The following is a 23,679-nucleotide window of genomic DNA, read 5'->3' on the forward strand; positions in this document are numbered from 1 at the left end:
TCACATAGTCAGTTGAGCAGACCTGTGCATCCTATGCAAGGTTGTGGTACTCAAGATACCTTCTCTGACATATTTACAAGGTCACCCAAAGACACGAAACGATGGTTGATCACATCGCCCTGCCCAATATAGAAATAAATCACAGATTTGCCCTTCCCCTTCCACTCAAGGCCTTGATAACCTCCGCTGCCCCAACCTCACCCGAACACAGCGCACCCTCCATATACCCCCTCCATTCATTGCTATACTCAGTTCCAACAAAATGCAAATTACCCACAGGCTTGCCATAGACATCCGCGAACCGCGTCATATGGCCCAGTGCGGTGATCGGCGCCAGCGCCCCACGACTATACCTCTCATGCTGCCAGACCTGGTCAAAAACTTCAATGGGCTTGTACACCTCGTGATCATTGTTGTCACCAGCGTTGAATACCTTAGCCAACTGCTTAATCACCACCGCTCTACGCTCGTGTGGTATAAGCTTGCCCCACTTCCTCCCCTCGTTTCCGTTGATAAAGCACGTCAACGAATAATGACGGACTTCATCGACAGAGGTGTCTCTAGCCAGAATTACCGGACCACTATACGAGGCGAAGTAGCCGTTGTAACCGCTATCGCGCCACCAGGGTCGATCGTAGCAGACAATGGCTTTGTTGTAATCGCCCAGCACGGTGGCGTTGGTGACTTCTTGAACTCGGGGCGGGAGAGGAGGTTGGACGTTGAGCTCTTTGTACATGGTGCTGGGGATAGAGAGAATACATTTGCGCGCTGCGAAGGACTTGCCAGATGTTGTTGTTACAATCGTGTGGGTGGGTAGATCCTCGATTGTGGCGATCGGGGACGAGAGGTGGATGTTGGAGGGGCCGACGAGGGATGCGAGGGCGTTTGCAAGGGATTGAGAGCCTAGATAGTGTAAGTATGTGAGCACTTCGCTGTCTCGTAAAAATTAAGATTTACAGGGACAAGTTGGGTTTATTCACCATCTCTGAACCGCAGATGCTGCCCGCCGCTCGAGTCATCCGCACGGATAGCCAAAAGACCGTGGTTGCAGCGGCAGTAATCGATGAACCAAGCAGCGGAGTACTCGGACGATTCGAGCCCATGCATAACCCGCGCCCAAAGATTTACCATTTTGACTGTCTTCGGCCCCGCTCCGAGATTACGAATGTATTGCTCGAGGGTGACGTTGTCATCATCAGCCCGAGGAGGGCCAGGTTTCAGCGACTCGGCTTGAATGTGATCGCGAATCTTTGCCAGATTCTCCTTTTCTTCCGTGGTCCACTATAGGCGATAGCAACAGAGAATATATCAGCTAATTATTGTCATTTTGGAGTATGCGGCTCCGGCGGGGTTAACCAAAAGCACACTAACATCAGATGGAGTGACCCCGAACGGAAACTCGAACCTATCGTTCGCAGCTTCCTGCATAATCGCCCTTCCGTCCAGTCGCTGCTCTACAGTCTTCAGACCAAACTTCTTTATGTATGCGCCTACCCGCTTTTGTAGGTTGATATTGATCCAAGCACCACCCAAGTCAGCGTACCCACGACCAGAGGCAAGCGGGACACTCCAGATCTTCCCGCCAATGCGATCGCGTGCTTCCAGGACGACGACTGAAAGCCCAGCTTGTTGAGCTATAATAGCAGCTTGCAGGCCGGAGAAACCGGCGCCTACAACGATGAGGTCGAACATGGCAGCGATGATAGAGAGGTAAACGGGAAAAAATGAATATCCTGAGGGGACTTTCAGGTGATACGAAGATAGGACTGACAAATCATGTGTATTTTCTGGTAACTACAATTCAATATTTAGGTACTTGAGCTTCCTTTAAGGCTCTATGGTGGTGGTTCAGTTGGAGACGATACTACTGTCTGTCTCTTGTCTCGGAACCCAGACTCATCTCGGGTGTTTCGACCCGATCCGAGCCGAGGATCCAGCTTGCCAGCTTGTCACGCGTCACGGTACATACCCCCAAGACGCATCGGGGGAGAGGTGAGACATAGTTTGGTATGTGCACTAAGCTCCTAGTAAATTGTCTGAGGTCTTAGGCACCTCCCAAGCGACAACTAGTGGGGTCCTATCATGGTTATCTATCCGCAGGGTGAAATCCTCCCTAACCCTATGGCTACGGTAGATGTAGAATACACAGTCGCACATCAATGCGATCGATAGATAAGACAGGGGCTTTCCATATTCTGTCAGAGCCCTCGTATCTTGTCTGGCACCTAATGAACCAGAACCCAACTTGGTTCTCTCCACGATTCTGAGCTCAATTCAACCAGGGGTGTCTTAACCGAAACAAGCAACACTTTCCCCGCGATCTTGACCAGTGCGGGGTTAAGCACAGCTCAGCAAGCGAGTTCTCGAGTTGGTACCAGCTGACGATAGCCCATAATCATCAAGGTCTACCTCTCGATGTCAGCACTTTCCAGATGTCTGAATCGTATGATCCATTCCCTCATTCGCGCTTGAGGCTCTTCAGAAGATGGCAGATGTCCGGAATACCTCACGGAAGCTAAAGCGGACGTCAAACGCGTAAGGCTTGTCCTATTTGCCCCTGCAAGTTGGCCGGAATTCGTCCTTGTCGCTAAACCTGATATCACAATAAAACAGATGCATCGCGTGCCGTACCAGCAAAATCAAGTGCACGGGTGAAGAGCCATGCGCCAACTGTCAGCGCAGGCGTGTCGAGTGTCGTTTTGTAGAAGGCGTGAATAAAGTCATTGTTACTGAGAGGTTCGTAGGTTATCCTATGTTGGAACATGCGACATATAAAACTGACAATCGGGCCGTGAGGATGGATAGATATCTCCGAGAACTGCAAAATAGAGCTCGCAAAAGCCAAGGGCAGGATACGGAGATCCAGCCGGACCGACAGTCGGTTAAGCGGACCTCAGCATCGGCATTCGGATCGGATGCAGATATTGATGGTACGATGCCAAACGAGGTCTCAGATGCTAATGCACTTTCAATCCTACTTGACTAACCCTTGCAAACTTCAAAGCGTCGCCGTCTGCAGATAATCTGACGCAGCTGTTCACAGCAAGGACGATATGGACTAGCCCATTCACGCTCCCATCGCGAGTGATAAAGAAGAACGATAGCACCAAGCGAAATTGGAGTACGTCGTCGCCAATACTGATCCCTTCTTGGAGCTAGCTAACACAGTGAAAATACTAGCTTGGCTTGCTCCTACCTCAACTTGATCGTTCACAGCGCGGTTGAAACTCATGATTACAGAGAAGCTCCAGATTGTATCGCACTGCAGCGGACCAGATCTATTCGATGGTGACCTCTACCCAATCCACTGGAACCCCCTTCCGGTGAATGAGCACCCTGATGTCAGCAACCTTCCTTCAATGGACTACGCACTCTACCTGTTTAATACCGTCAAATTCCATCTGGGACATAACTTCCGTCTACTCGATGAAGCCAACTTTTTACACCACACCAAGGAGTTCTACCATGGAGACGCAGCAAAGGAAGCAAGTAATAATCGGCTATGGTTCGTTCAGTTTCTACTAGTTCTTGCATTTGGGAATGCATTCTTGTTGCCAGTGGGCTATCGTTCAAGTAGCGACAATAAAGAGCCACCCGGGGCTAAGTTCTTCGTGAGGGCTATGAGACTGATGCCCGATCCGACAACGTTATCCCGCAGCGGATTTGTGGCCATTGAAGTTCTCGCATTGACAGGGTTGTATCTTTATTGTATCGATCACCGGTCTTCAGCATACTCTTATGTGAATCTACCCGGTTACCCGATCATATAGTACTGTTCTCCCCCACTCTCATGCTAATAGCTTTCCATCAGGTAGGACACGCCATCCGCATTGCACAGATGGACGGTATGCATACGCAACTGCCTGAAGACGAGCTTGGAGCAGAAACTGTCGCCCGGTCGAGGGATCTTTGGTGGACGCTATACATTTTGGACCGTCATATATCGTCATCAGTCGGTGCGTCCATGACACTCCAGGATGGCGATATCACCACCCTGCTTGACCCACCCGGGACAACAACGCAGAGCAATGCTACGCTTGGTCTTCTGGTGAGGCTGTCGCATCTTCTATCATATATTCTGTCAAGTATGATATGCCTCTCCCAGAAGAGAAGCTGAATAGGACTGAGCCGGCTGACATCTGAAAGCTATATACAAATGTAGTCAAACTCAGCTGGGGACGTTCCTCGAAACCACACGATCGATCTTACAAGTCCTTGCCAGTCAAGCCCAAGACATTGAGAATATCATGGAAGTGAAATTCCAGAACTCAGTGGATGTCATGTCGAAGGGAACAAGGCACGTTACGCTGCTATATCACCAGGTCTGTTTCCCTTCACAACCACCAAGAGTACATTGCACTGATAAAATCCGAATTACAGTGCGTAATAGTGGCTACGCGCCCACTGTTGCTATCAGTGCTTAAAGAGCGATTAGACCGAATAGGTCACGGACCGGAAGACTGGCAGAGCATTGTGGCCCCGACTGATGGTTTGATCTCGGCAGGCATCAAGTCGGCAATCAAAACGCTGCAGATATTGAAGGACGAAGACAATCTACTCGGTGGGTTCGGGCTTCTCTACAGCAGTTCACGCAGACCATGAAGTTCAATTGTTCTAATGCACTAAACCTAGACGTCTTCCTCCCCTTCGACATGGAGTTCACCTACGGAGCAGCAATGCACATCGCCATGGCCAAAGCTGTCTTTCCCAACGTCACCGAAGGCGAAAATGAAAACTGCATGAACGATATTTACTTGATCCTCGACCAAATGATCCAGCGTGGGAACAAGCTCGCAGCAGCGCGAAAGTCTGAACTTGTACAGCTTGAAATGCTTTTCCAGGAAGTCGCAGAGCGCATCGAACGGCGGGGACTTGAGACACTCACCCTGCCCACATCTTCAGCGGCGGTGCCACCGCCCTCCGAGCTGGGCTCCGAATTCATGATGGCGGGACGTGTCGACCGTCCTCAAGTCTCGGCAGATCTGGCAGTTTGTTCAGTGCCTTTGAACTCGGTACCAGGGTCCCCATCTGTTCTGGCTCAAGCTTCTAGCCTCGGCTTTTTAGATAGTATTGGAATTTCCTCTTACGAGTTCTTCTCGTTGGTAAATCAGATTGGGCAGACAGAGGGGTGCAGTGTTTTGGATGCGGGTGCGCCACCATGGGATGGATCCATGTAGGTCGCTACGATAAGAAACTGCCAGAAAGACGTTTCCATCATCTTTAAGCCGATTTTGTGTCTATTTATAGATTATATCCCCCCATAGGTTCATCTATATCTCTCGTGGCCGAAGCGATTTTGAAGGATATACCCATACAGTGCTACCTCTAGTGCCAGTGTATGTCTCTGCATGGATTTCAATACAGATACCAGTAGACCTTCGGACATTGGTGTCCAATTCAGTCTGACGGCTGTAGTTGCAATAGAAGCGACAATCAACCCGCACAATCCGAATGGAGCATTCCAGCTATGGAATACCTCGCGTTCGCGACTCCACCGATCGGGTTCCCCATCCGACGGGCCGCAGCAACCGAGATAATGGCCTCCCCACCGTCACTGCCAGCGACTGAGTGATGAACTCTAACCCTATCATTTTATTCGCCATTCGTCCACAGACAGCCATGACTCCTTAAGACATTATACAGCGCAGTTATTACGTTGCCGGTCTGTATACATCAACTTCAATTATTTCATTGGTGTATATCGTGGGGTAGAGCTGGAGGTGTGGCTAGCAGCCGCGTCGGGTTCCAAACCCGAGACTTGACATCGGTTTCTAGATAATACCGACGAACCCGAGCCGTGACAACCACCACCCGAGACATCTGAATCATCATTGGTTGTTTGAAGTTAGACCCGGACTATCTCGCATAATCCACATCCACACTTCCGATGAATATTTACGAGTTCTATCAGGGGAAGCGAGGAGGCAGATGTGTCAGGTCACAAGCTGTGATGGGGAATGAGGCGATGTTATGTAAGTCTGTGTTTGGAGCCTAGCGGGGTGTTAAGGAATAATGCGGTTTAGTGAACAGTTGCTTCCTTTCTGCTTATGTCAAGTAAGCTCCCATTGTTAGAGTTCATATGAGGAATGGAAGATAACTTGGATGGACTAGCATTAAAAGAAGGAAGAGCGCTGGTTATCAATCTACTTTACTAGATTAGAAGCTATCAGACCAGAAGAAGGCTTACAAGATTCAACAGGCACTACCTGAAAAGATAAACGAAGTATGGTTCTGTCCACTCGCTGCACATCTTCCTGCCTGGTGCCAATTCGGCCGAGTAGCTACCACATTGATCCCAACTCTTAAATGACTTTGAAGCTCATTGGCCCCTGTGAATACCGTTAGCCTAATATTTGTCAGTTGTTGGATACAATTGGTACCCCTACAAAAGTTGAATTGATATTCATACTTGTCTGTTTGCAATAAAGCCTACTAATAAATATCTTTTTATTGCTCTGAGGGTCGATGTGAGGAGGACTACAATTGAAGGGATATAGGCTTTTCAGGGCACAGCTACTGCTGTATTCAAGGGTAATGAACAGTATATGTTCGGTGCTGGGGTTGCTGATGAGGATCATTATTGTGGTGCTCCAGGATTTCTTGGTGGAGGGGGCTTTGAGTGATAAAGAATGGTTGTTGTGGTAGTAAGAACAAATGGCTGCATTGAACAGATGATGAGCGATCTTAGATACATCCGGAGATGTAAGATTTTGCAGCTGACACTCATTGTATCTGAACAAGATTGAGGGAATGTGCCTATGCTGGAGCTGGTGGTTTCTACAGAATGCGCTAGGTCTCAGTTCCCGAGGGTATATGCGGATCAATACAGTGGACTGACAGACTAATGGGGCAATGCTTGCACTGTTTGCAATTGGAAATGCTACGACGGTCTACACTCGTTGATGGCCCCCGCGTCGGGAGAACAACGCGGTATCTCGGCCCGCTATCAATAAAGCCTGTACCGCTGGTCCTATCTTTCCGTGATCTTGATCTTTGTTGTCAATCCTCCTACCACTAAATAGCTATCGAACTTGACTCGGGGCAACTGCGGCATGCCACCTATTTCCTTCGCGCATCGGCGTCGTGCGTCCCTATCAATCTATGGCGCGCTATCCCACTGGCATGGATCATGAGAACAGAAGAAGTAGGGAGGACTCTGAAGATGATAGGCAAGGCAGCTGCAAGACTTGCCTCTATCCTTTCGTCACGGTCTGTGTCTTCTTGTGGTTCTTTGCTCCATTTGGAAAATCTATCCTGTATAGAAATCCATTGGCCAAGCCAGTCCGGCTCATGAGTCTAGATCCGAGCCGATTTTGGGAGGGATAATCAGCTGGATTCCGGTTTGCTGTTCCGATTGATCAGCCGGCATTATCGGGATGCAAGACGTGCAGGTCTTTGATTATAGAATCATGATTGCCTCCCGACACCATTAGCGGATGTCGGTATTAGCGTTCAGGTAGTGTACGTTCATTGGTTCTCTGGAAAATGCTATCTCCTATCTGGCGCTAGAGCAGATGCATGTTATGCTTCCCATGACGGCTCGGGTCCTAAGCACTCCGCTCAGCATACCCCGGACTTGGCAATTCAAGGCTTCATTTGATCTATAAGTATCGAGATGAGATCGCAGTCAGAGACAATTCTATAACTCAACAGAATCAGTCGCACTTGAATTAACAGTCCCATTCATCGTCTAACTCTCTCTACACATAAAATGAGATCATATCAATTTACAGACAACACAATGGCCCCAGCAGCCCTCGTCTCAACCTACACCCCACCCCCGGTTTCCGGGCCCAAGACCAAGAAGGCAACACGCCCCACCAAGAAGCTCCCTCAATCCCTCATCGAAGGCGCTAAGGTCCCCCAGAAGCGCACCTTCGACCCAAGCGAGCACATCGTCTTCCAACCCCCAGAGAAGATCCACAAGATGGCTGACTTCGGCCTCGAGAAAGCGGGCATCTCTCCCAACGCTATCTCCGAGCCTTTCCGCCTGTTCACGGACGATGCAATCAGCCAAATGCGCGCTGAGATCTTCAGCGAGCCTGTGCTGAAGGATTGTCAGTATGCAAGCGATTTCTGCGCAAGCATGGTTAGGGGCATGGGACACAAGTAAGACTACACATTTCAGAACAACCTAGCCCTATCGCATTGGACTAATAATCATAACTAGGCGAGCCCCCTTCACCTACGACGTTTGGAAATCCCCCGAAGTCCTGTCCAAAATCTCCGCCATCGCCGGCATCGACCTAATCCCAGCGTTCGACTACGAAATCGCAAACATCAACGTCGCCATCAAGGACGACGAACCACCTTCGTCCCAAGCCAGCAACTCCTCTACCAAACCCCCCGGAGATGAAAATGCCCCGGCATTCGCTTGGCACTACGACTCGTTCCCCTTCGTCTGTGTAGTCATGCTTTCCGACTGCACCTCCATGGTCGGCGGAGAAACAGCTATCAAGCTCCCAAACGGCACCATCAAGAAGGTCCGTGGTCCCGCGCAGGGCTACGCGGTTGTCATGCAGGGTCGGTATCTCGAGCACCAGGCTCTGAAGGCCCTTGGCGGCCGGGAGAGAATCACGATGGTGACGCCGTTCCGGCCTAAGGACGCAGAGGTGCGCGATGAGATTCTGCTCACTGGTACTCGGGCAATCAGCAATCTGGAGGAGATGTATCCCCAGTATTTAGAATACCGCATGGAGGTCCTTGAGGAGAGAATGCGGGCACAGCGCAAGAGGGAGAGGGAGAGGGGTCTTACTGGACGGCCGTTTAATGTGGAGGAGACAAGGAAGTGGGTGGAGGAGCAGAGGGACTTCTTGAATAGTATTCTTGCCGAGATGATTGTTGTTGAGTAGGTAAATGGTCATGATGGGTTTGTTGTATTACGTTCGAGCGAAGCGTGTGGTAACGGGATTAGAATGCATGGAGGAAGATGTCCATCTATGGTACTCTGTTTGGCTTTATGACGCCTATGAGAATATGATGCTATTTGTATTTAATTAAACCCAAATATCTATGACGTTTGCGATCATAGCGCTTCAGGGGTTGAGAAGTCACCCTTGGATCTTAAGCCTCTAGCAAACCCTCCAACACCTCGGCAGGGGTCCGCCTCGGAGGAGCAATGGCCAGGACCTCCTTGCTAGTAGTCGAAGCATTGCACTTCCCTTCCCACACGGTTAACAGAGCATAGTTAATTGACTTGATCACGGTCATGGATTGACCCGATACTTCATATTGACTTTCCAGTATTGCATCCAAAAGGCTGAGATCTTCATAGGTCACCTCCTTCACCTTTGTGCCAATATGCTGCTCCACTAAGCCGACAAGCTGTTCGCCAGTGATATCTTCCGGTCCATTCAAGACATATTTCACCCAGTTGTGTGGGCTTGGATCATCCAAGGCCAAGAGATGCGCAGCAAATACACCTACTTCATCCGGGTCTATAGGCGCAACAGGGGCATCTTTGGATACCATCAACTTCAGAGGACCTAGTTCGCCATTCCGCTTAAACTCCTTGATATACTCAACGGTAAAAGCCATTAAGGAGCTTGTAAACACGTTTGGCTGAAGGGAAGTCCATTTCAGGGCGCTGAATTCTGCCGAGCCAAGCATCGTCTCAATAGCCCAGTGTGTGCGCGGATAGTAGGCAGCACAATCGGGACGAACATTCGGTGCGGAGGTGGAGATACGCACAACGTATTCGACACCAGCTCCAAGGGCGGCGACGTGGAAGGCAGACTCTTCGGCAAACTGGTTTGGTGCGTTGTGAGAGGCGATGAAGGCCCTGACGACTTCATTTTCTCGCAGCCAGTCCGAGGTAATCTCGGTCCAGTTCTGCTCGATAATTTCGACACCGGGGATTTTTGCAAGCCGTTGGGCCGAGGAGCTGTTGAGGGATCTGGTCAGGGCGAGTACTCGATGGCTCCTAAAAGCCTGATTATCTTTCAGAAGGTTTGGGAGAGTTTCTGTCACGGCTCGACCGGTATTTCCTGTTGCGCCGACGATGAGGATAGTTGGAGCCATGCTGGTAGCTAAGTGAGAGTTGTGTGGAAGGATAATATCGTTTGAAAGATAGCTACGAGGATCATATTCAGGGTATTTATATTTCGAAGTCATTGCATTATATCATATTGATTACTATTACGATTAGAAATTAGGAAGTTTAATTGTGAGCATCCCTTCGAAATGATCTTTGAATCGGGTGGAGGCTCCGGAGGTGGGAGGGCCGAAATGTCGGAGCTCCCACCCCGTGCATGTGTACCCAGACTCAAGGACTAGTACTTCGGAATTAATCATCTTTCTTCTCTTTGGCCACTAGGCATGAAATAGAGTGCATAAATGTGGATAACATCCAACAATACCAGAAGCTGCTGTGTGTCCTCTGCCTACTAGTAGCCAGACGGGGCTCGAACTTTCCCTTCTCACAAATCTAGACTGACATTAGTCATTTTCAAGATACACTGTTGATGTGTTTCAATTATGAGTCCAAATGGGTGGACATTATATCCTCGTATTAACCAACGCAGCAGGAACGGATAAATGAACCTGTGGCAGCCTGGAATAGACGCATACAACTGTAGTGTCTGTGGTCCCCGAGCGTTTTCTATCTCCGAAAATAAAGTATCTACGACCGGCACAACGCAACTGGCAGCAGACTCAAAAAGCACGCATTGAAATAGTATTGATAAGATTCACTGAGTGGTTCTTGGGGGAAATCCAGGGTTCGACAAGGCGGTTCTAACCTTTTCGGACACACACTGACTAATCGTGCCATTATGTGTGGGCCCGAAAGAGAGGAAGCAGTCCCCTCAACTCCGTCGTTGTACACCCTTTACTCTCTGAAGTCCCCAGTCAAAATAGCAGCATGCCTCCTAAGTTATACTGGTGCCAAGTGCCTCATTGCAAGGCAAGCTATCAGCGGAAAGAACATCTTCGTCGCCACGAGGCGCAACATACCCAAGAACAGCTTCGACAATGTCCAGCTTGTACCCAGAAATTTAGGCGAAGGTACAAATGGACTCTCGCCTTTCAATATTTAATTGGGGAAATATTGTTAATTCTGCAATTCAGTGATACGTTACGGCGACATATGCAAAATATACATGGAGTGAACGACATGCCCGACATCAAACACGCGTGCGCCCACTGCCGAAAGCAAAAGTCTCGATGCCAAGGAGGACCTCCATGTAACAATTGCTTGCGCCGCGGGATGCACTGTTCCCTTGAACGGCGAGTGGGAGCACAGCAGGTTGATCACCGGCGTGTCATTGCAAGGATGTCTCAATCACCTCCTATCCGACCTGCGAAAGACAACCCTGATCAGGAAAAACACTTTATAAGCATATATTTCAACACATTTCATCCTCGGTGGCCTTTTGTTCATCGAGGATCTTTCAGTGATCATGAAGCACCATTATTGATCAAGTCAATGCTTGTTCTCGGTCTGTGGTTGAGCAAGGAACGAAAAGCCCAGGCGAAAGCCATTGACCTGCACAATGTCTTGGGCTCAGCCATACGTCAGCAGACTGTACGTAGGAAGCCCTGGTCTGACTATAACTCTGCCAGCTAACGTCGAAGTCAACAGGAGGCATGGGATGCCTCTGTAGCAGATGCAAGGAGTACTTGTAAATGGCCCATCGCCACATATCAGGCAATCCTGCTCCATCTAATATTCGCCGCTTTATATCGGGGCGGTGGGGAGCTCGACCTTGACCTGAAGCCTTCCCTTGCTCCTGCAGATGCTGACCTCCTACAAAGGCTTATCATAAGCTGCAAGAAGCTAGGAATGTTTTACTACCCAAACATACTGCGGCATCATTGCAACAGTATTCTGCCTGGATATACATGGGTAAGTGTTGAGGAGGTAAAGAGGTTCGATCTTGCTTTATTCAAAGTCAGTGGAGCGTTTAGTATCTCAGGCAAGGGGGAGGATAGAACGGGTTACTTAGACGGGAGGATCCGTGCATGCGATTTACAGTTTCCACCACCCAGGAATACGCCGTTGTGGAATGCTGTAACTAAAGAAGAGTGGGAATCCGCAGCGACAGCGGATATGGACCGCCATAGCCTGGATGACCCTTTGCCTCTACAATGGATCTTTAATTCTGCAGAAATTGTGGAACTTATTGCTACTGGGTCTCCTGCATTACTTTAATTACGGAGTTTACAATTATGGATCGTCGCACAACCAAAGGGCTGAGATGATAGAGTATGGACTTCAGACCTGGTAAATGGTTATATGTAAGAACGTTCTTCACATAGACTATATCCTGTAATTGTACCCAAGAAAACGTAACGGTCGCAATCTATCTGCTCCAACATTCAATGTCACGAATGAAGGTCGACAGCTTACAGCTCAAACCGGACCAAACATAAGCCAACATGATTTTTTTATCCATGCAAAGAGAAGAGAGCTCATTTATCTCGTAGGTTTGCTACTCGCACAAACGACTCTCCGATACACTTGGGCGTAGTCTCTCGGTATTCTTTTTCCGTTGCTCGGTAATCATGCATGGTGTGCAACGGCCTATAATGACTTGACAATGTGGGAAGGAAAGACAAACTTGATTGTGTTTAGGATTTTTCTAACAAGACAGTGCGAAGATGATGCCCTTATATGCGAACCAGGGCATATTGGATTAACTGATCTTTTCAGAACCTTTCCGATCTAGTGCAGGCAAGCTCCGTGAACATAGCCCCACAATGATTTAGTTATGTAGTGAATGTGCATTCAATGATACCTTCGATAATATGCACTACTAGTATTCATTGGCTCCTCCTTTGCTGCTTGTTTCACTGGATGCGGGGCTGAGCATTCCCCAACCCCACCTCATTACACTTCATCTGTCTGTCTTGGTTAAGGCTGCCACTACCGACCCCATCCTCGACCCCAACGTCTGTTCTCCTTTACAGACCCTTACCCAATTTCAATTTACTTCGCTTGTTTTTGATGGGCTAGCTAGCTATTTGGAGTTGCCTAAAAGGAAACAGTATTCACTCTGCACCACACATTTGAGAAGGGATGCCTTTAGCACCCGAAATTCAACAATTCATAAACGGCTTCAAAGACCGGTGGGACGGGTCAGTGAACACTGCTTCTCAGGACTTTTTTGAAGCCCAACATTTATCCGTTGGCCCACTGAACCCAGGTCATTCAATTAAGTATGAGAAGAATGTAAAGTATGGCCCAGATCCAAGGCATCGCTTGGATGTATTCTGGCCAGCAGATGCTACCTCAACAAGCGCGGCTCTGCCTGTTGTCGTCTACTTTCATGGCGGTGCATTTAAACTGGGCGACAATTCTATTACTCCGCACATGCACGCAAATATCGGTCGATTTTTCGCATCCCACGGTATGATCGGCGTCTTGGGAACTTACCGGCTACTGCCAGAAGCTCGGTTCCCAGACGGGCAGGACGATGTCGCCTCTGCTCTCTCGTGGCTGCATGACAAAGTGCATCAGTATGGAGGCAACCGAAAAGCCATCTTCGCGCTTGGCCAAAGTGCAGGTGGAGGCCACCTCGCCATGGCACTTTTCTCGGGAAACCTAAAGTCGGACCAAGGACAGAGTCTGGTGCGCGGCGTCCTGCTTCTCAGCGCGGCGTTGAAGTATGACCTATCTAAGAAGGGTCGACGCGAGAGCATGGAACAGTATTATGGAACGACGGACCATAGTTTTATTCAATCCCGATCGGCGTACGGTATGTTCCAGGATTTGCCGCCCGTTGAAGATGCGAATGTGGCTTCCGTGCCGACACCCGAGCTGTTTTTGATGCTGGCGGAGTGGGATTTCGAGGAGTGCGTACAAGGAAACTTGGACTTTGCAAGGCTGTATGCTGAGCGTCGCCGTCGTCTCCCTCGGTTTGAGGTGTTGCCTGGTCATAATCATGTTAGCTATGCATTGTCTATCGGCTTGCCAGGAGACGAGGTTGGACCGAAGATTGCGGATTGGGTAAGGCAGTGCTCAGAGGGGGCTTGATCATAGAGATCCATAGCTTCGGTCTATCTTCGCTTTTACTTCCTGGGTATTGTGAATCGCCGATGGCCAAGACCTATCCGCATCTAGCCAGTGCATGCGATAAGTGGGGATATTGAACTTCAAATCTACTATCTCCTCTAGTATGTAGGGACATTGTCCGGAATCAAACCGGGCCTAGTATGATTGCTTTTCCCATTACTACTAACCTTAAGTATTCAGCGCGACCGGGATACCTGGTGACTAGATGGATGGGTTGACCCTCGTTCGGGTGCAGATATCCTGGCTGCCATATGCCGCTGGCCCTACCCATAGGGCACGCAAGTGGCTTTGATATTTTCTTTATTTGCTCAAGCCTCTCGCACTAGTAATCTGAGGAAGCAAAAGCCTCGGAACATTTTCCCTGCGAACAGTTGCAAAAACTCATGGGAGACGGTTCAAATTTGGCTGCCTTGCCGATGTTTCGGCGTAGAGGTCTCTGAATATGTCTCCTGTTACGGATCTAAAACGTCGGAATGAGTCAATGGTTTTTGTAGCTTACTTTTCGCTCCGATACTTTCTTCCCCACGTCTTATCTCTCATCTTCGTCTTCTTTTCCGAGTGTTTTCACTGGCCGCTTACTCAATAACGACCATCGGGTATTCGCGCTATATATCGGTGCTGGATTGCTGCATCACCTATGTTCATTGAGGTTGATGCTGCCTGTAGATTTTTATACTTTTTTTCATCTAATAGATGAATATATAAAGGGGTGGGTAGGTGCCGATTAGATATCAGGGGCGAAAGGATAGAATTGACTCGAGTTGATGTGCTGGGTACGAATATATCTTACGCTGTTAGTTACTGCGACGAAGGGATGTAGTTCTTGACAGCTACCCGGATCAGATTACGTCAAGTTACTTGAAACTAGCCTTTTTTCTTTAGAATACAGGTTGATTCTTCTTTTTCAGTTTTCTCCGATCGCAAGTAGAAAATACATCATATAAGGATTTGTCGTCAATGGCAATTATGTTGGGCTATCCAATAGAATCTCGTCACGTCTATTTGCGCTTTGCTTCTCGGTTTAAAAGATATTTAGGTATGCCAAATAGCTTTCGGTTTCAGCCCTACATCCCGAGCCAAATGTGATGCTAGATTCGGCCTGGCGTTGTGGAGGTGAACCGCTCAGAACTCAACTCAAAAAATAAACCCCGCGGGAGCTAGGCTTGCCACGCTCAGGTGGAGCATTCACGGAAGCTTGTGGGTTTTAGACAGAATATTGACCATTTAGACGTCCGTAGTCTGCTTCAAGGCTATGACATGGAAACCGGATTAAGCATAGATCGCTGTTGGAACATCGGATTCATCTACACCGGCCCATGGGTGCAGAAGAAGTCTGATATAATTAAGTTATGATATTTCATAGAATAGAACTACAGCGTTAGTAGCAGTATGGACGAAAACGTTCTTGACTTCCCAATGCAACCAATTGGTTGCTGGTCGTGCCAATAGAAAGCCGTATTGAGTGTAACATCGAATCCCGGTTATGACACGTCCATTTGGCACCACCCAGCAATTGTTACGGTCCTACCGAAACTATGAAGTGTGGGATGGCAGCACGAAGGTGAGAATAAGAGCATCCGCTGGTCAGAGAAATCCTGCAGCGAAATCAGTCAATTGGCTTCACCTGCGTTGAGCCACGCTGCACCCGGTCATTCCAACGAGCCCTGGCAGTCCCCGAAGCCTCCTGAGCTTCCTGAATAGCCCATAATGGCCTTCTCAGCCCTTGCATGGACGGCGGCACTTGCCCTTCCAGCTGTCTTTGCGCAGGAGAGAGAATCCGACCGGTCAAGATCCCCGAAGATAGCCCCTCGGATGCAACCCGATTCACACAACACGACACACTGGCCCACTAGACCTCTTCCTTGGGGCGAGATAAACTTCATTCATACAACTGATACGCATGGATGGCTTGAAGGGCATGAGAATGAGGTAAATTACGGTGCTGATTGGGGTGATTTCGTTTCGTTTGTGACGCACATGCGTGACAAGGCTGATCAACAAAACGTTGATCTTCTCGTTGTGGACACTGGTACTTCTATTCTTACTGGTCTTGGAATCTTTATATAGTGTGTCCAGTCAACTAACCCAGTCTCTCCAGGCGACATTGTGACTGGCAATGGCCTCAGTGATGTCTCAACTCCCAAAGGCCAGCTATCTAATCCAATTTTCCGCTATCTGGACTATGATCTACTCACCATCGGTAACAACGATCTATATGAACCAAATGATACTCGTCAGATAGAAAATGACATAGTGAGCTACTATGAGGAACGTTATCTAACCAGCAACGTTCTTGTGGAAGAGGATGGCAAAAATACATCCATTGGGGAAAAGTACAGATATATCACTACAAAGCACGGGTTGCGGATCATGGCGTTCGGATTCACTCTTCAGGACTTCGCTTCCCCTCCAGGCCTCTATGTCCAGGGAGAAGAAGAAATAACAAAGGAAGAGTGGTTCAACGACGCAATGAACAAGACTGTCGACCTCTATCTGCTTATTGGACATGCTGATATTGGGCAGAGCTGCAAGATCAAAACCAAATACCATGGAGACCAAAATCCCTTGATTTGCATGAAGGACTGGTTCCGAGAGAACAAGCCTGAGATTCCCCTTCAGATTCTAGGTGGCCATACACACGTGCGCAACTTCACATGCTATGACAGTGGATCGTCTGGCCTCGAATCTGGCCGATACTCTGACACAGTGGGATGGCTTGCTCTCAGCGGTGTGGCGCCCTCAGACACTTGGAACGGATCTAAAACATTGACGGATGTTCCCATGCCCACAAGGACGTGCACACCGCACAGTTCAACATCGTCTTCTACTACAGATAAAACAGTTCGCCTTGACCGTCGCTACCTCGATTTCAACCGCCAAACGTTCGCGTACCATGCTTTAGGGGCAACTGACCCTGACGTTCCTGCTAGCTTTGATACACCTACCGGACAGTATGTCACAAACGATATCGAGGGCACTCGGAGTCAATACAATTTAACTACAGAACTTGGCTGCGCTCCCCAATCATACTATATTGCGTCGAGTCCTTACAACTGTCCGGATAACATTTATACGTTGGTGAGATCCGCTTTGAATGCAACAGTGCATGGGAACAATTCCGATTCTGCCAGATTGATTATCTTCAACACATATGGTATACGTTACGATTTATACCAGGGTCCATTCACCGTTGGGGACGCCTTCACTGTTAGTTCCTATGCGGATATTTTTTATTATCTTGCAGATGTCCCCTACGACGCAGCAAAGGATCTTGAGTGTGAACTGAACCAGAACAAAAGCTCCAAGTGCGAGAAGGATATGCCCAAGAAAGACTGTGGCAGTAACAACGTCAGATTTTCTACCAGTCGATACGCGGGTGCTTCTCAGCAAAGCGTGCTTACCAGTCGTGCAAGTGACTCGGACAACCTCAACCCTGGACATGTTACAAAAGATGATTTTGGTGATTGTTCTGCCAGCTCAGAGGACTGCGGTGATGACACCCTGCACATCCCACGCATGGAAAATGAACCGCATCCGTACTATATGCAAGTCAAGGGCAACATTGATGAGAACGAGACGAAGACAGTGGACGTGGTCTTTACAAGTGACATACAAAAAAAGATTATAGAGTTCCTCGGTCTCACAGACAAAGACCCGGTCGTCAAGCCCTACATGGATAAGTCGTTTACGACGAGGGATTTCTTGCAGGTCTATGCCAAGACGGTCTGGAGTGAGAACCCTACCTGCGAAATCGGGCCATGATTGGGTGAACGGAGGTGAGGATGGGTGGGATTAGGTAACATGTTGCAGTATCATGGATTGGCTGGAATTGTGGAGTGGATTCACTGGTGACTTGATACACGTCAATATGTATGTCTGCACCTTTCTGTGAGACTTCCTTCCGAATAAAAGTCTGTCGGGTCGTCCCAATTGTGCTACATTTGTCAGGCATTGTATCTTTCCTATAATGGGAATATCAGACGTTATATAATTAAAAAGTTTTGTTTTGTTAATAGGTTGGACGGTGGTGCCGGACAGCAAGCCTGTCGAGGAAATAATCATAGATTCTTTCAACTCCAAACAGTGATAAGTATATACAGCGGTGCCAACTAGTAGAATGCATGATCTCTAAATAGTTCCTAAGTCAGTCAGCTTACCTGAGGTTCTGGACCGTTGAAAAGAGGAAGCTGTTTCAATGTAGCATCTGAAACTAGTTTGGGGGAAGATAATGCTATCCTTTCGTCCTTTGCCCAGCTTTCGGTTCGGCAGATACGGCTCTTTAGTGAGGTAGCCTACAAGGAGATGTTCATGAACTTGTCATCATACAGCCCGGCTGGCTCCCATATTGGCTCGACTGGTGACTGTCCATCCGCTGTGATGACCCAGAATTGAAGTGTCCATCACAACTCATGCGTATGCAAGCCAAAGGGACACCAAATACGACGTGGAGTTTGTGAATTTTTGCAAAGAGTACTTCAGTCTACAGACGGTGGATAAGGTAATGCGATACACGAACAGAAGGGAGTCTGACGATCCCAATATAGACGCGAATATGGTTACATACTACGATACTCAAGCCCCAGTCTGGCTGCACGAGCTTTTATATACTTACAGGGTGTCAAAGGCGAATCGATACGGGAAAAGGAATCCCTTCGCTGTCATGAGATTCGAGTACAGAAGCTCAGATGGAAGCACAAAATGTATCAGCGCCTACTGGCGCTTACTACGCAAGGCTCTAGGGCTCCCTTCAATTACACCTGGTCTCTGAACCATTCAGAATGCTGATAGCCCTACGATGTACATGATCGCCAAATATGTTGAGGATGAGATAGCCGCATCTGCATAAGAGGAGGATTTTGTTGATGCAACACCCACGCCTGGTATTGAACCGCAATGACTATGTCAAATGTTACTCGTGTCGCACCAATTCCACAAAAGACAAAAGAAAAAAAAAATACAAAGGAATACCCGGAATTATTCTCAATTCGATGCCGCTCCGCCAGTGGAACCCTTCTATCATTGAACCACCGCCAAAAAGCATGACAAGAGTGGGATTCGAACCCACGCCATCTTACGATGATCAGGAAGCTTGGGGAAGCTGGGTTATTAAGGTGGACCTTAACCTGACGCCTTGGACCAACTCGGCCATCTTGCCTGGAGATATTATTTGGCCGTTTAATATCCCACATCAGTTTTTGAACTGTGGGAACTACCCGTAGTCGGTTATTCGGGCTCTATCTCAAACCATTTTTTTGGGCCCAATAAACACTTATGTTTGCTAGTCTATATCATTTTACGTGCTAATATCCCTGTCTGTACCATACATTCATATGAACCAAAACTGGACGACAAAGCAGAGGTCTGAATTAACGACCCGATCACTCCCAGGGGAGGTTATGTGTCTATAGCGAATAAAACCAAGCACATACGACCATAGGGTGTGGAAAATAGGGCTTCCCGTCCGCTCAGCCGTACTCAAGCCACACGCCGGGAGGTTAGTAGTTGGGTGGGTGACCACCAGCGAATCCCTTCTGTTGTATGTTTTTCTCTTTTTTACCCGCTCATTATGTCAAAGAGCTTGAAGCTGTAATCCCCAGGTCTCCCAAGGAATGGAGGCCGCAATTGTCAAGTTTTGGTCTCAGTGGCAACGAACGCAGCAAAACCTGATACTACAACCCGAACCGCAGTGATTCCCCTGGCTGCTTCGATTCGCACTGCACAATGGCACAGCACAGCTAGCAACGCCGGTAGATACGGAATGGCACCTTGGTCACTGGCTTGTGTTCCCCAAACCGAAACTTACGGGGGTCAAAATGTGGAGTTGGGGCCCCAAGCTCCACATCGATAGAAGCCATCCACGGACTGCCTGGATTGCGGTGACTATAGGCAAATAGCCGTACGCATATCAGGCCACATCGTCTAAGGAGCGGAAATCAGAGGAAATCTGCGGCAGAGCAAAATTGATAGTATCGGAGTACAAGGCACTGAGGAAAGACCGACAAAGCAAGCCGGTGATAACAACGCCTAGACTCCATGCAGTGATGTATTTCTCGCGTCGTCGCTGGAATTGTCATCGGCAGCCATCTTGACGGTGTTGAGATGGTGATGAATATCATGCTACTGACGGATTTTCGAATATATATCGAGGGCGAAAGGAAACCATCTTCATCGCCATTCGGATCAAGGGAATGAATAAAAGATATTAATCAGCAGAACAGTTCCTTGGCTGGTGGTATGTTCTTTTGCGATGGAAGGTTGCAGCAAATACGTGACGTTACACGGCCGACTAAGGACCCAGTCTATGAAAAGCCTCCTCGAAGACGTACTACGTATTTCATTGCCCCTGATATTATCTCGGCGTACAATGCGCTATGATCTTCTAATGGGGACCGAAATTATGGCCGATCGTAGGGAGGCAATTAAGTAGTATTCAATGTCATTACTAACTTAACATAGAATTAGCATTTGAATTACAGCCAAATGATCAACTTTTCTCATTTATTTATTCTAAGTATTCGTATTTTAGTTATAACGATTGAAATGTTACATTGATGCAAAGAATGAGTTGTGATCCATCCTACTATTCAAACAAAACCGAACCATCTGTTACGGTATGGAATATTATGCGATCAGAGTGATCCTCTCAGGGGGTCTCAGAATAATTATCTGCTCGTCCACTATTCCTTGGATAGCAAGTAATCAATCTCGGTCCTTGTAAATGTTCTTGCCTCGGAGGTTTTCCGATCGTAGAAGTAATGCTCACGAACAATCGTAACAGCTAGTTGATTCTGCTCAGGAGCTCGATTATAACGATCACACGTGTTCCCAATTTAATAAGCGTGATAACGCAGAACCTAAATTTGCTGTATCCTACATGGGGCTGCAAGATACCTCCAAGCAAGGCACTCCGCCAGCTATATACAATATGGTTTATCTTCGATTACATCACCCCCACAACTTTTACCCCTATACTAGGCAAACCTCAGGCTACCCGACGACACGCCAATCGAACCTGATCCGCATCCGTCATCCGCAGGAGCAATTGCAAATCCACGTCCTGCGTGGTCGCCAAGACTCTCGCGCTCGTCTCCTCCGGGCTTTCTCCAGGGTTGGCAACCGGGTGCACCCGATGACTTAGGAGGAGGGCCGCCATGACAGCCACGAACTCAACCTGCGAAAACTTGTTCCCCGGGCAGTTTTGAGGCCCGTCTGACCATGGGAAATAGGTCGACCGGGATGGGGTGATGATCTCTTCTGAGACATCGCTAGACGCAGCTGATTTGGTTATCCAGCGGGACGGCTTCCATGTCAAGGGGTCCTCCCAATACTGGGGATGGATGTGCATGTCGAGAAGGCTGGGGTGGACTCCTACGTGGGGAGGGATCATGATTTCTCTGTCGCCTAGCTTGAGTAGCTGGGGGTTATCGTTGGTCCATTTGGGCAGTGATACAATTGGTGGAAAGAGGCGGAGGGTCTCGAGCTGTGGCACAGGGGTCAATGGTTAGCGACAATTGATTTAAAATAACAGAAAACAGCAAGGTAATATCGGTGGGTGTTTTGGGACAAGAAAACGGAGATGATACCAAGACGGCCCGACAACGAAGCAGGCGTGGAAATAAATCATTATAGTGCTCCTTGATATTTTCTTCATCAAGCCCTTGCAACTCCTCAGCCACCCAGTCTTGGATTTCCGGATATGCGGCAAGCAACAGCAAGCCAAAGCTCAACGTATTGGCAGTTGTATCATGACCCGCAAAGTTGATGACAAAGATGTTTCCGAAAATCTCGTCTACCGTAAGTCCTTTGGGAGGTGAGCCACTTGTATTTGCTTTTGGCTCCCCGTCTACCTTTTGCTTCAGATCCATGGCGCGCACAAATGAAGTCATCAAGCCTCCGCTACCTGCCCTTCCGGTGTTCAATGCTTTCGTTTCTTCGTCCAGCATTTGGACCATATACTTCTTGAAAGCGGTGGCCGCTTTGCCAAGATGATGCCATGACTCGGGTGCGAAAGGCAGAGTGAGTAATTTCCGAGGCATCACCATGAGAAGGATGCAGTTATCCAGCACGGTCTGGAGTGCATCGCGGTAGCCCTTTGATTCATCTTCCGAGGCGGCAGGTGAATCAGACTTCACCTCATGATCTTTGGCACTTTGAAAAGGGAACGATTTGCGGAATCCTGTTGCGGCAAGGACATTCAACGAGAGAGTCCGCGGGTCTCTTGCAACACTGGGAATGTGGCCATCGACAGAGGAATCCCAGACCTGCAGCATCTGGCGCGCCTGTTCTACACTTTCCTCCCAGACAAAGGACATGGCGCTTTCGTTAAATGGAGTCGCTAGGACCTTTCGGTGCCGCGGCCAGTCATTCCAGCTAGCTGTTGAGATGCACGGTCCGTACACTTCGAGTACCTCTAAAGACAAACCCGGGTTAGCAATTCCGTACACAACGTCGCAATCATGATAGAGTAATCCGGACGTACTGTACAATTGACTTGGTCGAATGAAGTCTGTACGCCGTTGGAAGATGTCATGGATTGCATCCGGATCGGCGACGTTAATGTAGATATCGCGAGGAGTGACCAGAGCCCACATGGGCCCATAGCGTTGATGGGACTCGCCGCGATCGGCAAAGTACCAGCCCCGGCGGGAGTAGCGACCGAAGCTGTAATTGCGCCAATTGATGGGAAGTTTGTACAGCCAAGGCCAGAGTATTGGTTCGAAAACCATCCAGAGAACATTCAGGGGATCGATGTAAAGGCGCACCAAGGGAATTCCCATACTTGAAGCACGACGGTAGTTGATCTCCAGTGTCACCATGCTCCACACCAGGTAGGCGAGTGCGAGCAAGCCCAACGCTTCGAAAATCATTGTGATGGGCTGTTAAATATTGGATCAGAGCATAGAGGTTTTGCGGAAATTAATGGGTCTAGGTTACTGACTGCTATCTTGGGATCAAAACTGAATTGGGTAGGGAGGGATTGTTAAAGATGAGAAGCGAGTGGTGGGTGGGAAGATCGGAGATGCGAATGAGACAACGTGCGTGAGACAGAAAGGAAGAAGCCTAAATAGCTAAGATGATGGAAATATACTCTGCTTACAATCATCACCTCCCATTGGCTCTAATACGCACAGCCTTGTTTACTGCCTGCTTGAGGTGGCCATTAATCCTTGTCCCTACGGCAGGCAATTTACCCCCTACACGGCTATGCGATGGTACCATGGGACTCTGCCCATTTCCGGTGTGGGGTAAGGGGAGACACAGTGGAGCAATCAAAAACATCAGAAACAAAGCGAACAAAGAAAAGCAACGGTCTGAAATTGGACAATGTTGATACCGGGTCTTACCAGGTGCTTACTAGTGCTTACTTGACCCCTCATGAGCGTGTCTGGACTGCGCTGATTCATGGCCGACGCTAAATGTGGCATTCCACCATCAATCAGTGCCACAGCCTCATGTCTGATGCCTGGGCCAACGCCGGTCCTTGCGCATTGCAGACAGTGATACAAATGGATCGAAACCCGGCTTTGCCCAGTATCCTGATCAGATCTTGTGAGATAAGTCCCAAGCTCCCTAGATTAGTCAACGGACATTCTAAGAATCTAATATAGTCCTACACGTTTCAACATATCTGGAATGCTGTAGGCTGGAGGTGAGGGTGTCTCGGC

The 23,679-nt window shown here is 48.5% G+C and overlaps 8 protein-coding genes and 1 non-coding gene across 9 annotated transcripts; 5 read left to right on the forward strand and 4 right to left on the reverse strand.

Annotated features, from left to right (window-relative positions):
* Window positions 1–139: 139 nt before the first annotated feature.
* BO83DRAFT_358573 (flavin monoamine oxidase family protein) lies at window positions 140–1,692 on the reverse strand (the record flags this gene model as incomplete). Its single annotated transcript, XM_025529309.1, has 3 exons — window positions 140–903; window positions 981–1,281; window positions 1,372–1,692. 3 exons carry the CDS (start codon window positions 1,690–1,692, stop codon window positions 140–142), a joined length of 1,386 nt encoding a protein of 461 aa, XP_025389160.1.
* A 793-nt stretch (window positions 1,693–2,485) lies between these two features.
* Window positions 2,486–5,177, forward strand: BO83DRAFT_463184 (Zn(II)2Cys6 transcription factor; the record flags this gene model as incomplete). The annotated part of the gene is made up of 8 exons (XM_025537318.1): window positions 2,486–2,535; window positions 2,614–2,930; window positions 3,005–3,121; window positions 3,217–3,740; window positions 3,812–4,085; window positions 4,147–4,322; window positions 4,381–4,561; window positions 4,633–5,177. The coding sequence occupies 8 exons, from the start codon at window positions 2,486–2,488 to the stop codon at window positions 5,175–5,177; spliced, it is 2,184 nt and encodes a 727-aa protein (XP_025389161.1).
* Window positions 5,178–7,741: 2,564 nt separating this feature from the next.
* BO83DRAFT_387649 (uncharacterized protein) lies at window positions 7,742–8,852 on the forward strand (the record flags this gene model as incomplete). The annotated part of the gene is made up of 2 exons (XM_025532726.1): window positions 7,742–8,109; window positions 8,171–8,852. The coding sequence occupies 2 exons, from the start codon at window positions 7,742–7,744 to the stop codon at window positions 8,850–8,852; spliced, it is 1,050 nt and encodes a 349-aa protein (XP_025389162.1).
* Window positions 8,853–9,063: 211 nt separating this feature from the next.
* BO83DRAFT_463186 (NmrA-like family protein) lies at window positions 9,064–10,020 on the reverse strand (the record flags this gene model as incomplete). The annotated part of the gene is made up of 1 exon (XM_025537319.1): window positions 9,064–10,020. The coding sequence occupies one exon, from the start codon at window positions 10,018–10,020 to the stop codon at window positions 9,064–9,066; it is 957 nt and encodes a 318-aa protein (XP_025389163.1).
* An 841-nt stretch (window positions 10,021–10,861) lies between these two features.
* Window positions 10,862–12,151, forward strand: BO83DRAFT_463189 (Zn(II)2Cys6 transcription factor; the record flags this gene model as incomplete). Its single annotated transcript, XM_025537320.1, has 3 exons — window positions 10,862–11,004; window positions 11,068–11,524; window positions 11,582–12,151. 3 exons carry the CDS (start codon window positions 10,862–10,864, stop codon window positions 12,149–12,151), a joined length of 1,170 nt encoding a protein of 389 aa, XP_025389164.1.
* Window positions 12,152–12,891: 740 nt separating this feature from the next.
* On the forward strand, window positions 12,892–14,078 carry BO83DRAFT_407377 (alpha/beta hydrolase; the record flags this gene model as incomplete). The annotated part of the gene is made up of 2 exons (XM_025533954.1): window positions 12,892–13,948; window positions 14,067–14,078. Exons 1-2 carry the CDS (start codon window positions 13,019–13,021, stop codon window positions 14,076–14,078), a joined length of 942 nt encoding a protein of 313 aa, XP_025389165.1. The 5' UTR covers window positions 12,892–13,018.
* A 1,643-nt stretch (window positions 14,079–15,721) lies between these two features.
* On the forward strand, window positions 15,722–17,776 carry BO83DRAFT_463190 (Ser/Thr protein phosphatase family protein; the record flags this gene model as incomplete). The annotated part of the gene is made up of 2 exons (XM_025537321.1): window positions 15,722–16,043; window positions 16,113–17,776. The coding sequence occupies 2 exons, from the start codon at window positions 15,722–15,724 to the stop codon at window positions 17,774–17,776; spliced, it is 1,986 nt and encodes a 661-aa protein (XP_025389166.1).
* Window positions 17,777–19,054: 1,278 nt separating this feature from the next.
* Window positions 19,055–19,169, reverse strand: BO83DRAFT_t135. The gene has a single exon. It is a non-coding gene; the product is annotated as a tRNA-Leu (tRNA).
* A 1,673-nt stretch (window positions 19,170–20,842) lies between these two features.
* BO83DRAFT_335628 (cytochrome P450) lies at window positions 20,843–23,021 on the reverse strand. The gene is made up of 3 exons (XM_025528420.1): window positions 22,494–23,021; window positions 21,598–22,424; window positions 20,843–21,494 (listed from the first exon to the last, which is right to left on the reverse strand). The coding sequence occupies exons 1-3, from the start codon at window positions 22,879–22,881 to the stop codon at window positions 20,997–20,999; spliced, it is 1,713 nt and encodes a 570-aa protein (XP_025389167.1). The 5' UTR covers window positions 22,882–23,021; the 3' UTR covers window positions 20,843–20,996.
* Window positions 23,022–23,679: the final 658 nt, after the last annotated feature.

This window comes from Aspergillus eucalypticola, assembly GCF_003184535.1.
Source record: "Aspergillus eucalypticola CBS 122712 chromosome Unknown BO83scaffold_9, whole genome shotgun sequence".
Taxonomy (NCBI): domain Eukaryota; kingdom Fungi; phylum Ascomycota; class Eurotiomycetes; order Eurotiales; family Aspergillaceae; genus Aspergillus; species Aspergillus eucalypticola.

Coding starts and splice junctions, on each gene's coding strand:
- BO83DRAFT_335628 (XM_025528420.1), bottom strand. CDS start 22,881: ATGATTTTCGAAGCGTTGGGCTTGCTCGCACTCGCCTACCTGGTGTGG. Junction 22,425..22,493: donor TCGACCAAGTCAATTGTACA/GTACGTCCGGAT, acceptor GTTTGTCTTTAG/AGGTACTCGAAGTGTACGGA. Junction 21,495..21,597: donor TTCGTTGTCGGGCCGTCTTG/GTATCATCTCCG, acceptor CCTGTGCCACAG/CTCGAGACCCTCCGCCTCTT.